Source organism: Molothrus aeneus, chromosome 8 (assembly GCF_037042795.1).
Source record: "Molothrus aeneus isolate 106 chromosome 8, BPBGC_Maene_1.0, whole genome shotgun sequence".
Classification (NCBI taxonomy): Eukaryota; Metazoa; Chordata; class Aves; order Passeriformes; family Icteridae; genus Molothrus; species Molothrus aeneus.
Genome location: NC_089653.1, coordinates 23,017,038 through 23,035,000, shown reverse-complemented (window position 1 = coordinate 23,035,000; position 17,963 = coordinate 23,017,038). Strand labels below are relative to the sequence as shown.

General features: G+C 52.9%; 1 protein-coding gene across 1 annotated transcript; it reads right to left on the bottom strand.

Annotated features, from left to right (window-relative positions):
• Nucleotides 1-5,247: 5,247 nt before the first annotated feature.
• LBX1 (ladybird homeobox 1) lies at nt 5,248-6,381 on the bottom strand. Its single transcript, XM_066555059.1, has 2 exons — nt 6,057-6,381; nt 5,248-5,750 (listed from the first exon to the last, which is right to left on the bottom strand). Exons 1-2 carry the CDS (start codon nt 6,379-6,381, stop codon nt 5,248-5,250), a joined length of 828 nt encoding a protein of 275 aa, XP_066411156.1.
• Nucleotides 6,382-17,963: the final 11,582 nt, after the last annotated feature.

The following is a 17,963-nucleotide window of genomic DNA, read 5'->3' as shown; positions in this document are numbered from 1 at the left end:
GCGGCGAGCGCGGCCCCACCGATATCACGGCTCCGGGAGTTTTCCGTTTCCAAGCGGCACCGGCCCTGCCCGGGCTGCCCCAGGGTGCCCCAGGGTGCCCCAGGGTGCCCGTCTCCTCGCTCGGGCACAGGAAAGGGGTCCGGTGTCCCCAGCGCCCCCCAGAGTGCCGCAGAGCCGAGGAAGCAGATACGGGCCTTGCCCCGGGGCCGAAGGCCGCGGGGAGGGTGTGGGGAGTGGGTGTGGGCATGGCAGGCGGGCAAAGAGCTCGTACCCCAGGGGAGCCGCTGCCGAAGGTACGGAACAGTGGGAGGCCAAGAGCTGCTGGGGGGACGCGCGGCGCTTCCCGACAGCCTTTCCACATGTCGCGATACCAGGGAGCGGTCGCGATACGGCCGTGAATGTTCAGTGCTTACTGCGGGAGGCGGGCGGGCGAGACGGTGTGACACATGGAGGGAATGAGGAGAGCCCTGTGTCACCTCAGCCTGCCGGTCCCCGGTGTGCCCCGGGCTGGGGGCGGGCGGGCAGCGGCCCTGTACAGGGGCTGTCTTTCCGGGGAGCGGAGGAGACAGGCTGCGATTCCTGCCCCAACCCCAGAATCGGCAAGAAAAAGCCTTTCCTTTCAGCAGAGACTCATGCATCAAACTTCAATTTTCCGGACGATTGAATTAGTGATTTTTTTTCTCCTGAACTAAAATACACTTAAGTCTTTGGGATTAATTACCACGTTCTGGTCCCTCAGACTGTAGTATTAGTTATCGTTGCCATATTCGACATCAGCTCTGACACCTCATAAAATAAGGAACTGAATTTCACTGACTCAACCTGCTTCAACCCTGTTGGATAATTCAGAAGGGGGCTTTATTCTCCGTCTGGGAGCCCTGTGCGAAGTGAACAAGATCAAATATGGATCTTCTCCACCCCCCTCAGGGAAAAAAAAAAAAAAAAAAGCTTAACTCCCCCCCGCAAACACTAAACAGTGCCTTTTCCAAGCAGACAACACCCCCCCACCGCCTCCTCCCCTCCCGCTCCCTTCACACCTCCAAACGAAATCTAAGGCAGTGTCAAGTTTGGGGATGAAGGATGGGTATGGCAGGGGCGGGAGGATGGGCGGGAGCAGGGCGACAGGCAGGAGGGCATGTCCGGCTCCTGCGTTTGAGAAATGGGGTTTCTGCCGGGGAGGGAACAGCGGTGGTCGAGGCGCGGGCTGGACCCAACCCTCGGGGGTCCCCACGTCCGCGCTGCCCCTGCCCGCACCTGCCCGCGCCCGGTGCCCGCGCCCGCCCCGACGCGGGGGACACGGGGCAGCGCAGCCCCCGACGGGGCGGGTGATGAGCGACCTCCGGGCCCCCGCTCGCTCCCGCAAGGCGCTTCCATGTTCCCGCACACCATTTTGCCAGTTGCTAGTTTTCACCTCTTCGGGCCAGGACCTGGGGTGTTTAAGCGGATTAACGCCTTTATTTTCCTTGTCGGGAATCACTTGGGAAAGGCCTGTGTCTCTCCCTGCCCGGTGCCCACCTTTTCCCAGGCCGAGCAGCGGTGAGCCAATGCCCAGGGCACGGAGCACCGGGCTGGGGGCGAGGAGCTCCGAAACGCTGCGGGTTTGCCGGGAGCGGACACGGGACGGACTGTGCCCCCTCTGTGAATCCGTGCAGGAAGTACTGGGGGCAGGTTGAAGGCCAGACAAGGGGACTGCTGTCCCAGGTGTCCCCGGCCAAGAAGTTCCAGCTGGGGGGCTCGGCCCAGCACCCTCCTTCTCCGGGATAGCGCTGGACACGGACAGGAGCGGCCGGCGGCCCGTGGCTCGGCGAGGCAGATCCGGAGATCCCTAATTTGGGGTAAATCTGGGAGTCTGGGGCGGGCAGGAGGGGTTCCATGCCGCGTCAATGGCAGCAGCCCTCCGAGTGGGCCGGGAAGGTCTGCGGCTGGGTCAGCCCAGAGGGCACGATTCAGCGCTGTCGCCGCGTCCCTCTTGCTGCTGCGGGGGAAAAAACCCAAACCAGCCGACAAACAGCAGTCCCACTCCCACACCCACCCACCCACCCCCTTTTCCCCCGAAAAAAAGAACAGAAACAAGAAAAAAAAAACCAAACAAACATACCACCGAAAAGGAAACAAACAAACAAACAAACAAACAAAACCCCGTATTGTATCTAAAATTCGAGGGAGAGCGAACCCAGAGCAATAGATCTACTCATGTAGGTGATCCTAGGGAACGGCGCATTTCAAACTGGATGACAAACGACGTGCACAAGCCAGAGCTTCATTTTTAAGCTAAAAAGAAAATCTTTTGTTTGTCAAAACGCAGATTAAACATCCAAAATCCCAGTTATCTGGAAATAGGGGGCTAGCCAAATTAACAGGCTACAAATCTTCAGGAGGAGGCTTTATTTACTAACCCGCCCCAGCCACGTGTGGTAAACTTCTGCGGGTGCAAGGCGGCCCGGCATCTCTTCTCTTTGCACTCAGAAGTCAATAGATCAGAAACCCAAATTAACTCCCAGCCTATTTTCCATACACCCAGCCACTTTCTTTTTTTTTTTTTTTTTATTTCTTGGTTATAGTGAATTGTACTGTTTGCAGCCTCATTAAATCCATTCCAAGACAAAAGAATAAAAGACTGGGGGGAGGGAGGGGACAGGAGAGGAGGGGGAACAAGAGAGGGAAAAAAAACAGATAAAGAAAACAAATAAAGCCCTTTAACTAGATCTTCACATAAATGTCACAGTTTCTCAGCATTTACGATTTCCCTGCTTAGCATAAAAACACTTAAGGACAAGATTGAAGGCTTTCCGAGAGATCTGGACAGAAGTCAAAGCTATCATTCGGAGGTTAAAAAAAAAAAAAAGAATAAAAAGAAAAAGGAAAAAAGAGGGGATGGCGAAGTGGGGGCGGGAGGTGGCGGAAAACAAGTGCTCTTCCAAATAATACTAAAGAAAAGTGAATTTCATTGTAATTCATAGGCTTGTTCCAAATACCAAGAGAGAAAGAAAAAAGAATAGAAGCGCACAGATGCCCCGACGAAGGGAGAACAGCTCTGCTCCCATTGTTGTGGAGTTAAACAGTGGAAGGGAGGGTTAACCTAATCCATCAAATTGTCTGGAAATTGTGAAGAAAATTCAAAAACCATATGGTCTCCAAGCGCTCGCCTTCTCTCTGCTGCGGAGGGGCACGCTTGTTTCAGCATGGCGAACCGCAGGAGGCTGTATATGCTCCATTGTCGCTTGTCACTTCAGAGAAGAGGGCTCATTTGTCCCCAGTTTTCATGCTTTACGCTAAAAATTACAACCCCATCCATTCTCAAAGAGGAGAAAGATTTATTTAGCCTCGGAGAAACTGGACCAAAAAAAAAAAAAAATCCAACCCACAAACCAACCCTGTCTTATCTGGACACCTCTGCCGACTCCACCACTGTACACCAGATTTGCCTTTCTCACATAAATTTTACAAAGAATAGGGAGAAACACACGTTGCTCGACTCCAAAGGCAAGTCACGCTGCCAAGAGAAAACACATTCACCAGAGCTTTAATTTTGGCTGGAAAAAAAAAAAATAAATGGAACACCCCCCGTCAAAAAAAAAAAAAAAAAAAAAAAGGAGGGAGGAAATGAAAAGAAAAATAACTAAAGGGAGGAAATGAAACATTTTCCATCCCTGTGTCCCCGTGGCAGCTTTTGCCCAGACGCGGGAGGCCTGGCCAGCCAGGCGGAGGGCAGCTCCCCCCGCAGCACACCCCGCTCCTTTTGTCCAAATCGCTGATAACTCCTTGCTGCCGCTCGGATTTGTTTTTCCTTTCAATTATTTTTTTTCCTGCCCTTCTTTTTGCCTTGCAATTTCAGGCTGGAAATGCCCTGCTGACAGCGGGAGGGTCCCGGGGTCCCGGTGGTTCCGCTCGCCCCTCCGCGCTCCCGCAGCCGCCGCGCATCCCCCGCGCCCGGGAAGCGCTGCCCGCACCTCCGGCCTTATCGATGCTCCGCGTTCTTCCCCTGCTAAACTCTGCCTGGCAATAGACTTAGAAAAAACCCCAAAATAATAATATTGGTCTAGCTCGTGTTCTCCTTTCCCGTCATTTTTCTCGCAGGTACTGCTCTCACAGTAACTTTAAATACAAACGGGAAGGGAGATTCCTGCGGGGGAAAAGTCCGGTGTCGCCTCGGACCGGCGGCGTGTTTTTTCGGTCACAAATGAAGGACGTTAAAAAGTATATTAAAATGGTAAGGATTTTATTGTATCGGAAAAAAGAGCTATCTGTACAATTCTAAGAGACAGTAAATAAAGCGACATTGTCCCTATCGGAACTTAAATAGCAGGCCTTTTAAAATTTGTACAATTCAAACAAAACCAGGTCTTAAATCTGTACATTTTTTTAAATTTATAGTGTAATATTTAAATGTATTGATTTGGGGATTTGTACTTTTTTATTTCCATAGCATGCAAAAAATTCTAAAAAGAGTAAAAAATAATTCTAGGATTTTTTTATTTTTCCTTTTTTTTTTGTTACCACCTTCATATCAAAAATACGAAAGGCAGCTTTTTAATAAAAGCACAACAATAGCAGAAAATGGTAAAAATAGCTTTTAATTGTTAAAATGAGGCAGAAATTGCATTGGAGACAAATCTCTATGCTCTAGGAAAAAAAGAAAGTATATATTTTTCAACTTGCATTATCACCCAGCCCCAAGTTCCCAAGATTGCGAAAGGAAAAAAAAATATTTTTAAAGGGAAAAAAATTAGTTCGTGCACATCTGAAACATGCAAGGAAAGGAAAGCGGCTAATTTTTTGCTGTTGCCGTTTTAAGCCTAACTTAAATCTTCTCTAAAGTGGTTCGTTTCGGAAGTCTTTGAAAACAACTGCTTTCCCAAACATCTGTTGGAAGCCAGGTTTATTCCAAGGTTACGCGTCTCCCTTATAGATAAAATAATCATCACTGATAGCTATTAGAAAAAATAATAATCAAAACCTCAAAAAGAAGGGGGAAGGAAAAAAATTCCAATATATAAGTTTAAATATTTATACAGAAGCCGTCCGTAATTGCACCGTTCCGAAGATGTGGCAGGCGGAGGGATATCGACTCTACCCTAAATTAATCGGGGGGTGTGTGTCTGTGGTGGGGTTCTATTGCTTATTGCTCCGACCGAGGGGAGCAGCCGCCCCGCCGCGCTGCCGGGGCCGGGATGGGGGCCGAGGGTGCCGGTTTGGAGCTGTCGGGATGGGGGGGGAGGGACATGGGGGGGGGGCGCCGGCCGCCCCTCAGTCATCCACGTCGATCTCCACGTCCTCCTCCTCCTCTTCCTCCTCCTCCTCGCTGTCCCGGCGGCTGCGGGGCCGCTCCGTGGGGGGCGAGGCGGGGCGGGGCGGCGGCGGAGCGCCGGGCTCCCGGGCGGCGGCGGGGGGCGGCGGCGGGGACCCGGGCCGCGCCTTGCCCCGTCCCTCGGCGCTGGGCTCCAGCTCGGCCAAGGCCACGATGTCCACGGCGGGGTTGGGGCCCAGCTTTTTGGCCGATTCCACGTCGGCCTTCATCTCCTCCAGGTCTCTCTTGAGCTTGGCGCGGCGGTTCTGGAACCAGGTGATGACCTGGGCGTTGGTGAGCCCCAGCTGCTGGGCGATCTGGTCCCGGTCCGCCGGCGACAGGTATTTTTGGTAGAGGAACCGCTTCTCCAGCTCGTAGATCTGGTGGTTGGTGAAGGCCGTCCGCGACTTCCGACGCTTCTTCGGCGTTTGCCGCTGCCCGAAGATGGTCATCCCGTCCCGGCCTGCCGACGAGCCGCCAGATTGTCCCCGCTTTCCCGTGTCCACCCCGACCCGAGCCCCCGGACCCCACACCCCTGCCCCGTCGGTATCTGGAGGGAGCGGGACAGAACCCCCTCTCCCGCACCCCGAGGGCCGCGGGGGAGGATGCTGCCGGGTACCGGCCGGGTACGGGCCGCCCAGGGACCCTCATCCCACCCCATGCGACACCCTGGGAGATGGCGAGGGACGAGGAGACAAGGAAAACCAGGCCGTGGGAAGGAGCGGGGTACCCACCCGTTGGAGGACCCCCTACTCTGAGAGGGGCTTACCTTCGGCCGCCTGCAGCACGCTGACTTCCAGCCCCTTGAAGGTCTTGCTGGCCAGCTCTTCCAGGGCGCAGAGGGGCGAGGTCTGGGAGAGCAGCGCCCGGCCGGAGAGGGGCAGCCCGGCCGGGGGGTGCTTCTCGGCGGCGGAGAGGAGGTGGGCCGTTCCGCAGAGGGTGTAACTCCTCCGCACCGAGGGCTTGTTGAGGATGTCCTCGATGCTGAAGGGGGTGAGGGGCTTGTTGGAGTTGGCCGGCGGTGGGAGGTGATCCAAGGGGCTCCGCCGCCGTTCTTCCCCCGAGGAGGGCTTGGGTTCTTCTTTGGAAGTCATGGTGGGGCCGGGCTGCACGGGGCTGCCTTCCCCACCCGCGACGGGGATGCGCTGCCGCGGGGAGGAGACCCCGGCGGGACCGCGGGGTGACGGCGGCGAAGACAGCGAGCAAAAGTTGAAGCCCACCTCCAACTCCGGCGGAGGAGCCCCGGGTCCTCCCGGGGAGAGCCACGTCGGGCGGCGGGCCGGGCGGGCAGGGCGGCGGGCGGGCGCGGAGCGGAGCAGAGCTGCCGTCGGTCCCTCGCCGAGAGGTGGTCCTGCCGTACCTCTTGTCCCAGGGTTTTGGGTCGGAGATTTCCCCCCCTCCTGTCTGTCTCCTCTCTCTCTCTCTCTCTCTCTCTCTCTCTCTCTCTCTCTCTCCCTCTCTCTCTCTCTCCCTGTCTCTCCTCTTTCTTTCTTTTTCTAGCTGCTATTTTAAGAAACACCCCAAATCACAGCACTTTCCCTGCCCCCCCACCTCAAGCTAATACCCACCCCAAAATAATTTTTAAAAATAATTTAAAAAAAAGAAGAAAAAGAAAAAACAGACTTCGTCCAGGGGAAGAGCAGCCCTCGTACCGAGACCTCGGACCAGGGGGAAAGAAGCGAGAAGAGATGGGGTAATTGACTATTGCTAACAAGTTATTGTTGATTGGGAGGTAATCAATTATCTTCAATGACACTTTTCGCCCTCTCTCTCTCTCTCTCTCTTTCTCTCTCTCTCTCTCTCTGTCCAATGCAGGCTTTTGCAAGTTCGGAGACCCATTAATTAGGAGGCGGTATGGAGGTGGAGCCCAGTTGAATTATAATGCTGAATGCACTTGTCATATTCTGGCCCTGCTATTTGTTTGGACATATATATTTTTAAATTACATTACAATCCAGCCTTTATTGCATCAGGATAATACAGTATAGTGAAAAATAATAATAAGCGAAAACAAAACAAACCGAAAAATATCCGGCTGAATCTTTTTTTTCTTTCCCCCCGAGATTATTTTTTTGTTGTTGTTTTCTTTCTATTCTCCCTCCTGCTAATTTCTGCTACCAGGTTATTTAAAATGTCTCTCTCCAGCTCTACCCAGAGCCGTTTGATTTTTTAGGTTTTGTTTTTTTTTTTTTTTTTTAATGAGGGGAAGAAGGGGAGAGCCTGGTTCCAGGTAAGGCAGACCTTTCCTTTCCAATAAAACCGGAAGGTTTCCGCCGAATTTGTCGTGCTCCTCTTTCCCAGCGCCCTATGTCGGAGCGTGCAGCGGGGGCCGGGGCGGGAGCAGGGCCCCCCGGTGTCGGGAGAGCCCACGGAGGGGTTGCGTGGCGGGCTGCGGGCCGGGAGCGCTCCGGGGATGTCGGCGGCTTCTTGGGCTTCGGTGGCGCCGGGTGATTCCGGCCGGGAGCAGCGCGGGGGGAAAGAGTCGGGGAGGGCCGGTTTCTAGCCCGAGTCCTTTTGCTGCGAGCCCACGGGTGGCTCTGGAGAGGGGCAGGGGTGGCGGGGATTGCTGTGCCCCCACTCTCGGGGAACCCGGCCCGGGCCGGCTCTCCTCGGGGCCAGACCCGCTCCTTAGTATTTCAACGCGGATCACCATCCCGCTTCTGTCTCGCCGTTCCGCAGGGACGGAGACAAAGCCCAGAGCCGGGGTGAACAGCTTGGCTCCCACTGCGGGCGTGAACGCTCCCCCACGGTCCCTGGGGGGACCTCGGCCGGGACACGAGCCGCGGCCCGGGCTGGGGCTGGACGGGACGGGACGGGCGGTGGCTGGAGAGGCGGTGGGGCAGGAAGAGAGACAGGGGCTTGGATTGGGCCCCAACTTTCCCTCCTCACCTTGAGGGCCAAGAGGAGGACGGCTGGAAACTCCCAGGCCGCTAGGTACCAAACAAGCACAAAAGAAGCAAATGGCTCCTCTCCTTAAAGCGCCCTCTTCCCATTTTTTATAGCTCTCTGGGAGTCTCTTTATGCAGTGACCTATTTTTAAAGGCCTATATTGGGTTATTCATCATATCAAATACTGCGAGGAGATGGGGGGGAGCCGGTCGGGGGGGGAGCGAATTACACTGATTCTAAATCGCCCGGCTTCTTTGCTTTGCTAGGTGGATTATTTGCTTCTCTTTGCTCGGGTTTTATGAAGTGATTTAAACATATTTTAACCAATTAGAGACTTTCCTCCTCTCCCTTGTGTCCCCTCGCATTGTTTTCCAGAGTGTCGTTTTATGTCAGGATCCAGGTTTTATTGAGAACTCAGCCGGGGTGCTGGTGTTATAATTACAGAAATAAGAATTTAAAAAATAAAAAGAGGGGAAAAAAACGAAAGAAAAATAGCCTCGTTCCTGAGTGCGAGTTTGGGCGGGCTGGCGGGCGTACGGGATGCTCTGAGGCACAGCCGGTTACCGGCTGCAGCCTTTCCCGCAGAGTGGAGTGCGGACACGGGAGCAACTCACCCCCCCCCCCCCCCCCCCCATCTCGAGCACAGCCCGTTTCGTTCAGGGCACGAGCAAAAGTGATTCAGACACAGCGAAATCCTGCAAACCATTTTGGATCCCCCGTTGTCCCCCCAGCCTACGTCTCCTCTCTCTTCCTACGCTGGAGGACAGGGCTTTCAAAGTACCCTGCTTTTTTTTTTTTTTCTTTTTTTCTTTTTTTTTTTTTTCTTTTTCTTGCTTTTGGCTCCCTAATAGGGGCAGAGCCGGGGGGAGGACGGACAGCAGCCTCAGTACAGACTTCCCGACACAGAGGGACCTTTCCTCGTTTGCCTCGGCCGCTGCCTGGTAGGGGATAGACAGGTTCTTGCTTTGCATGAATAGCTCAGCCCGGTGGCTCCAGGCCTGTCGCCTGCCCTTGTGCCCAGCGTCCCTCCCCAGATAGCACCTCACTGAAAAAAGGGTGGTTGAGAGGGAAGGGGGCAGATCCCGACCGCCTTCCCCGAGTCCCCCGGCTCTCGGTGTTTGTCCCGGCGGGCTCCGACAGAGTCCTTTCCGCTGTGCTCTCGGCTGCCCGGTGCTGCCTTTGGCGGATCTGGGTTCGTTTGTCCTGTGCTTACTTTTCCTTTGCAACCGCTGCATCTCCCTCCTCGCAAACGATTCCCTCTCTGTGCACCGGGGGTGGGCTGGGCTGCCCCCAACCCGGCTTAGGGAGAGAGCTCGTCATCTCCCTTCCTCACCCTTCGGAGTTTAATTATTTTAATTTTCTTTTTTGGCAGCCCGTTTGGCACCCAACCCCGAAGTAGGGACCCTCAGTGCCCTCCGGCGTGTCCCATTGCATCTCACTGTCCTCGGAGGGCTCCTGAGAGCAAGGGGGCCCCGGGGACAGCCGGGGGCCTGCTCCAGCCACCGCCACGGAACTTCGCATCCCGCCGGGCTCTTCTGCCCGTCCCGCCGGGACTCAGCTGCTAGTCGTGTGTCCCAGCTTTGAGGTCGTTTGGGGAAGAACACCCTCATCCAATGCGCTCCAACACCCTCCCTCCCCCCCGCTTTTCCCTGCAACAGCCCCTCTGAGTGGGACCTGGAATTGCCCTACTCCTGGGCCAGGCAGAAGTTTGAGTCGGGTTCCCGATCGAGAGACGGGGACAAGCAGGGCTAGGGTGCACGGTGGCCCTTGGATGTCCCCGGGGATGGATGAGGGCTTCCTCCCAAACCTTTGGGGATGTATCGGTCTAGGTCCCTGCCTTCCATCGTGGAAGAAAATCGAGTAAAGCTGCGGCGTTTCCTCCTCACAGAGGAGAAAACTGCATCTGAAACCAAAACTCCTCGTGAGTGGGGACACACAACAACAACAACAACATCTCAGGCTCCGAGTAGCATCTTTGGAAGCCTTTCCTCTTGCCGTTTCCAGAACCGTATTTCGGGGTGTGGGCATAGCTGCCCTCCTCGGAACAGTCCCGGGCCCGGCGGGCAGCAGCAGGACGCTCCCGGGGCTGCCCGGCTCTGGCTGTATGCGGTCCGCTCCTGTCCAGGAAAATGTCACAGGAATATAATTAAAGCAGGCGGCATATATCATTCAAGTGTTGATCACCAAAGTAACTGCGTACAAATGACACCTCCTTTCCCGGCATAGCTGAGCCGTGCATGGCTCCCAGCTATGTCTGCCTAGTTTAAGTGGTCTAAACACGTTACCACTCCCTGTTAGCAGCGGGGAGAGGAGTAAAACTCCTGCCCTCGAGCTAGTAGCTAGTCTTGGCACAGCATCTCTCAAAGGCCGGGAGGGCGAGCCGGGAACCTAAGAAATAACTGTTTTAGTCTTCAAGCATCCCTCCAAGTTTGGGGCTGCGAGTGCCGAGGGGCGGAGAGGCCCCGGTGGGACCCGCGGTGAACGGAGAGCCACGGCAGGGTCTGTGGTCCCTGTCCCAGTCCACTCCTGAAAAACGGCCCGTAACTGATACCTAGAGGTATCCCCTGATGCCGCCGCCGCCGGGCACTGCACGGCATTGCTCTCTTCGGAAAACAACGGTCCCGAGCTGGGCGTCCGTCGGCTCCCAGCTATGATGGGGAGGGGGCACCGGGGTCCCGGGGAACGCTGTGGGGTTAGGGAGAAGCTCCCCAGCAGAGCCCATTTCTGGAGCTCGTTGTACAGCTATCGGCCGATCCTTCCTTCCCTCGCAACCACCTCCTTACAGGGGAAGAAACTTTTCCGCACCAAAAATAAATGTGACCCGGGTGCTCGCGTCCGGCCTGGGAGCTGGGGTCAGGGGCACTGCGCCCAGTCCGGCCCGGCTGGGACACACCGGCCCCGGGAAGCCCCGAATTTCCCCCGTCAGAGAAAGATGGAGAAGTCGCCGTTCCCTCGGACGTCTTCGGCCGCGGGGCCGGGACCTGACCGAGGGCTGACCAGGGACGAAACCCGCGGGTCCAGAAACCCAGCCAGGAGCGGGATGCAAGGAGCAGGCCCCCTCGGGCGGACGGGAGGTGCGGTGCCCAGCTCCTCCACTTCACCTGGGGATTTTCGTTTGCAAACCGGCTCTCGGGGCGACTCAGTGGCGCCGAGATCAGCCGAGCTCCGGGGTCCGTGCACTTTCTGCCTACCCCTGGGACCGATTTGTTTCCCTCCCGCAAAGTCCCCGCATTGTGGTGCTGGCACGGCAGTGTTCGCATTGCTCTCGCCGTCCCGCTGTGGGGCCGGGAGAGGAGGCGGGGGGGAATCCCAATTTGGGCCAGTCCCTGGCCTGGTGTAAGCAGGCACGCTCTCGGGCTGGTGTAAAGGAAACAGGGAGCCCGTCTCCCCTACAAGCCGTTTTAGAGCACAAATGGAAAGGAACGACCAGGGTGGATCAACACCTCCAGCTACCTCATCGATCTGCGTGGGGTCCCAGGGAGCATTTACCATAGCGGGGGAGAAACGCAGGGGTGCCCCCATCCCTAATGTCCAGAACCAGTACTTTGTCGCTCCTCTTAGCACAGCTGGGGACCCTCTCGTCCCACAGCTCCTGGTGGATTTTAGGGATTCTCTGGGGTTTGTGGGGGCTAGAGAGCCAGTCTGCGCTGATGGCTCCCCAGCCAGACTCCCGGGTTTCCCCTTGGAACAGAGGCTCCAGTAGCCGTTCCAGGAGTTCCCGTGAGAGTAGGGCCAACAGGAGCGTATGAACGTATTTAATTTTTTACATTCCAGTATTTTATTTTCTAGTCCAAGAAATCCAGTAGGACTCAAGCTTCCTGGCAAAAACGGTCGGGACATGACTGTCCCAGCTCCAAGCAAGGCAAGAGCTTGATTTTTATCAATTCGTAGTTTTAAAACCTCCTAAATACTCCGATAAATGCCATCTGCACAACGCCTCTGGAAGGCAGGGAGGTGGGACCGAGACTGTCGGGGGCATTTTGCGCCTCCTGGCCGTGTCAGGGTCTGTGGATGATTGAGATATAGCAGCTCTCGGACCCTCCCTGCCCCGTCCCAGTTCTTAAAGAGGCAAGGCCGGGCTGTAGGGCAAGCGAGGAAGACCCTTCAGAGGGGATCAGTGCAACCCCGGCCTCTTCAGAGCCTGTCTGTCCCCTGGGCCACTTTCGTTTTGGGAAAAACGAAAGGCGAAAACGCCTTCGGCTCCAGGGAAGAGGATGGAAGGGGAAGGGATGGCCACGGAGCTGACCCTGGGACGGCGGGGCTGGGAGCTGGGGAGGCGGGGGCAGACGGCGCGCCCGGCCCGTGCAGCTGCGCCCGGAGGCGGCTGGAAATAGCGCACAGCGCTGGGTTCCCCTGTCACCTCTGGTCCCCGCGGGGCTGGAATGGGAGTGTCGAGACCCCAGGTGATGCCCATCTCACCCCGGCCCCGGGTATCCCTCGCTTCCCCCGGGAGAGAAGCCGCGGAGGGTCTGCCGCAGGACTTCTCCCTGCCCTGCAACTGCGCTCCGGTCTCGGAGCTCCACAAAACTTTGGTTGGTTGGTCGGCGGGGGGGGACAAACGACACAGCCACCCAGGACTGTGACAGCCGAGCCGCGCTGGCTCCTCCGAGACCTGTAATATCTCTGCCGCTCCCGGCACGCGTGAATAATTCACCAGGCTGCCAAATGCAAGTAACGTTTGTGCCAGCTATGAAAGAGCTGGGGAGGCGAAGGCTTATTTTTGGGGGGCAGGAGGAGGTGTGGGGAATCAATTGAAACTTAATAAAGGGAGTGGGGGGGGACAATGGTGGAAATAAGGCAGGCAACTTCTTCTAATAACAACTTGGTGTTAATAATTCAGGAGCAGTCATTGGATTATAGCGCAATATCCGAAGTACACGTTGCCGGCACTGTGCGGGTGGATAATGTAATCGGAGCTCATTTTGCCTTCCAATAAATTACAGCAGCAAAAGTTTCCTGTTAAAGCAGTTATTTGTATTTCTTTTTTGAAGGTGATTCCCCTTCCAACTACTGCAGCAAGACAATTAATTAAAAACTAATATATCCATCCATTGCAAGAGCAGCACCAAGAAGCAAACCCACACTTTGACTGTGATCTCTTCCAACTTTCAGTGCTGTGAGGCTGCTCCACCTTCTCACTTCTTTCTTTCGGTCTCCCTGTTTTTTCATCCCTCCTTTTTTTTTCATCCTACTCCATCTGGCATCACAGGAGCCCTCCAAGCTCAGAGAAGTGCTGCTGAAAAGAAAACTCTCCCTAAAATACATCTCTTCATATTAGACTTGCCATGTTTGTTCCTCTTGTCCCTCTCAGGTCCTGTCATGAAGGGGTAGCAGCTAGAGATAGGGTCAAACAGCAGTTCACTTGTCTTTCAACTCTCACATGAGGTGAGTTTGCAAGGCTCAGATGACTCTCCTTTTTATTCCAAACTGCAGCAGCATTTAGCAGCAGACACATCCCCCAGACCCAGTCAGGAAATTGCAACTTTTCTCTTCTTTATTCCCCTGTTCCTCTTACCAAAAGCTGGGCGATACCCTTGCCTTCTTGTGGCGTTCATCTCCAGCTGGGATTCAAAAGATGATTCTCAAACCTCTCCCAGCCTCTCCTGCTGGACAAAGGGATCCACTGCACTGCTCTCCAGTGTCAAGCTGCTGTCTGCATCCTCAGACCTGCTTCATAAAGGAACCTTTCCCCAAGAGTTTGTCCATGAGCAGTAGACATCTCTGATGAGAGGCTTTACACATATGTTTGTTTTATTCTGCTTTCTGTTTCAGGAACCTTAAACACATTTCTCAGCTGGTCATGTTTCAGGCAGGGCTCTTTCTGTGGGTACTTTTAGCATCCTGTAATGGTGACTGGCATTCCCATCCTGCATAATAGCTGCTGTCAGCTTACAGTGTTTCTGTACCGATCGCTGTCAGATCAGGCTGTCTCCCTGTCTCCAGTGCTGCATGGAGGTATGATGGGGAAAGAGAGAAAAGAGCTTCCTGGAGGAGGCTGGAGTGAAAAGAATCTCTCTTGTTGGGTACTTTCCTGATTCCCACCCTTCAGATTCAGATTCTGAACTCTGAGGTTTAATATCATGACAAAAATCTCTCTTATGATTCCACCTCTGAGCATCCTGGAGTCCTGTCCACTTCCCTTCTGTCTGTTGTTCAGTTTTTGACATCTCTTGGCACCAAATTCCCATGTCCTCTGGCCTGGCACCCAGGACTCTTTTTCAGCTGATGTACAATCCCTTGTGACTTGTGGAACTTTACAGCCTGCACTTTTTTCTCCTGGGCACTGAGTAAAGCCTGTGTAGTGAACAGCCTCAAGATTTATCCCATTTTTCTGCTTGAAATCTCCTTGGGGTCCACTTAGCTCAGTTGTTTTTTACAGGTGTGCAAAGCAGGTCTTCACTAATGCCAAATACGCAGCAACAGTGGGTTTGGATTCTGCTTGCACATGGAAAAACCAGTCAGGTTCTCTGCACTTGCCTGCACTGGCATTACAACTTAACAAGGACTTGCCAGCACTCCTCAGTAAGAGCTAAGAGAGTGAGCAAGGGAGGTATTAAGGCTGCACACAGCAGAAATAACCTGGTCTGTGTAGGCAAAGGGGCTGGCCGGCTGTTGTGGGCATCCCTCATCCTCAGGAGAGAGTGGATTTGGTGGGGCCTGAGGGGTCCCTGGCCAGGGAGCTGCCATTAGAGGTAGGACACCAAAGGCAGCCGTAGAGGGGCTAGCTTGATCTGTCTGAGAGCACAAATTAACTTCCCAGAAGCAGCCCCTTTCCCTCACCTTAAATCTTGGGATTTTCTGCTTGGAAAGCTGTGTACCTGCTCCTGCCGCCTTTCACAGTCTCAGCGAAGCAATGGGTGTTGAAAATTTCCTGTGCCCTGTGAACTTATTGCCAAACTCCAGAAGGACCTTTATTTACATTGAAAGGAGTGTTTGTGAATCTTGGAGTACATGGACTCCAAGGACAGGAGAGAAAAGCGATTTTAATTTCCCAATGCTAAATAAACACTTGTTGACTGGTAATGCAATGTAAAATTTATAGAATATATGATTTTTTTACTGAGATGTGTAGAGATCCCAAAATGGTGACCTCATTATGTACAAGGAGAGTAGGCAGTGGGTAAGGAGGTGTGAAGTCCAGCACTGGATCACCTGTGCCCCCCCATGGCTGTGGGGCAGTTGCAATGTGAGTGCACCAGGGCCTCTCTTCTCTTTGGTCTTTGTCCTTTTGCCCTGTACATGTGTGCAGTCTGCAATCTCACCAGCTCAGCCTAGTGGAGCTGGGCATGCTGTGCTGCAAGAACATGACCTTTTGCTCTGAAGATGGCAACAGCCTTGTGCTGGCAGCAAAACAACATACCCAGTACAAATAGAATCATTCTGATAATAAATCACCATCCATAATAAGAAGACATTGTTAATAATAAGTCATCCAGGGGCCTCTTGAGACCAGAGTACAACTTACTGTAAAAATAGATAGGAAACATGGTGTGATCATTACAAGCAAGATAACAAATAAAACAGAAAATGACTTTTATAGGCATTTAGCTCTTCTCTCCTTCCCCCAGCTTCCAACTAGTTCTGTTTTCAGTCAGGATGGCTATGATTTAAGTTTGGTCACAAACACAGACTGGATTTTTGCAGATGCAGAGCCCTGGGTTTACTACACCTGTGAGCTGGCTGGCCAGATCACTATCTGCAAAGGAGCTGACAGGCAAAAATCCCTCCTTTTTTTCCTTTCTGCTCACAGTGTGATCCTTTAGTTATCCTGATTTCTCCAAAGGTGATGGATAGAGGCTCCCTGGCTATGATATACAGAAGACATCTGAGGCCTTGCCCATAGATATCAGCTCTTTCTGTATCCCCTCAGTTGGCAGGATTTGTTGCCCAGCTCCCATGGCTTTGTTTTGGCTCAGCTGATGAGGTAACTTCAGAAACCAGAGGATAGGAAGGGGCAAACACTTGGTAAAATGTGAGCTTTGGAAGGAATGAATGTTTGCATTGAGAACTCACCAGACCCAGGAATATTTTCACACATAAACTGTCTGGCAGCAAAAGACTCATGAAAATTGCTTCATGCACAGAAGCGAAGGGAATCTCACACATTTGTTTAAGGACAAATTTGCAAGTTGCCCTTGTACTGTTCTGTCAGCTCTAATCTGCTTGGGATATCAGCGCTGCTTCCTAGCAGCAGAGGGGAAAGAGGCTAGAGCTGTTCAAATCTTTCTTGGTTTTTCCCCTTGTTTGCATTTGCCAGGCAAACAATAGCAGATGTTATATAGTCAGTTCGGTTTGCTACTAGTCCCATTATGCTCTATTTATGTTTCACTTTATTGGCTTTTTTTTTTTATTTTCCTATTATTGTTTCACTCTGGGGGAGGCAGAGGATATAATATATTCATCTTTATTATACAAAATCTGTGTGAAGCATTTAATAAAATGCTGTTTCCACACAGCTAGGAATATTACTGTTAGCTGTTTTTAAGTTAATGCTCCTATTAAAAAATGTTTGATGGCTGCAGTGACTGGAACTTGTGTGGACAAAAAGCACACACACCACTAAATAAGGCACTCATAGCAGTTCAGAGATTTCCTGATGCCTTGTGGAAAACTTCTGTTTAGCCAGATTTCTGCTTATTTAGCATATTTCCAGCATTGTTCTTCCCTTGTTTTATTATTAGTTGCATTTGAATGGAAAATAAATTTTATCTTTTCTCCTCAAAACTCTTTCCTGAGATTGGAGGGGTCAAATCTGGCCCTCATCCCCAAGTCTCTTTCCCAAGCAGGAGTTTTGGTAGAGTATGGGCAAAGGCAAGTGGGGAAGGACACTGACAGGAAGACAGTCATGGTTGCTCTCTGAAGCTGGACCTGCTTGTGTCCTGCTCAAGGTGCTTTCCTGTCCCAAAGCTGCTGATACACACCCAAAAATGTCTGCATGAGGTAGGCCAGGCCTATTCTGCTTTACAAATTGGTGGTCAGGGGCAGAGGGTCTATGCTTGCTCATGGACATGGAGCAGGGCAGTTTTTGAGACCTCCATGGCATGGCACTTGGTTGTGCCAGGAATGGAGGTGGCTCTCCATGGACCAGGAGCACAGGAGATGGTGCTGTTTCTGGGGGTACTTCTGGGAATCATGCAAAATAGCAGTGAAAAGTCAAGGTTACTGCATCAGGTGAGAAGATATGAACAATAGAAAAGAATCTGTTCCTGAGAAACAGAAGAAAGATCTTTCAGAAAAGTCTTTCCCTAACTGACAACTTTCCAGGAAAGACTGGAAACCACACCCAAGACAAGACTGACTCAGAGAGTCTTGTTTTAGACCCAGAGCTCAGTCAAGAACACAGCTTAACACCATGCTTATCCCCAGCACAGGCAGGGGTCTGACATGGAGATGTGGGTCTGTGAATCCTCTCAGAATCAGATGCTTTATCCCTTGGAAGAGCAAGGAGGCAGTTCAGTGATGTGAGTGTTACATGTTTGCAGGAGTGTGAATGGCAGTTGGCCCGGCACTGATCCATACTGCTTGTGAGAGGCTGAAGAAGGCCATACAGGGTTTAATGAAATTCTGCCTGGCCTCACATCCTGACTCCATTGCTGCTGCTGCTGATGGTCATCCTGAGAGAGCAAACGACCCAACTATATTATATGTAATTCTGTATATTATTATCATACAAACTTTAGTAAGTATACGTCATGCTTCCCAGGGATACTTTCCCAGCTCTCAGCTGATTGTGGTTCAGAGGCTCCTGAGCCAGAAGTGATACCTTCATATCTTATGGCCCCAGATA

Excerpts from the sequence above, each read along its gene's own strand:
- LBX1 (XM_066555059.1), bottom strand. The coding sequence starts at position 6,381 with ATGACTTCCAAAGAAGAACCCAAGCCCTCCTCGGGGGAAGAACGGCGG. Across the intron at positions 5,751-6,056 it reads CGTGCTGCAGGCGGCCGAAG|GCCGGGACGGGATGACCATC; the intron begins GTAAGCCCCTCT and ends GCTCGTCGGCAG.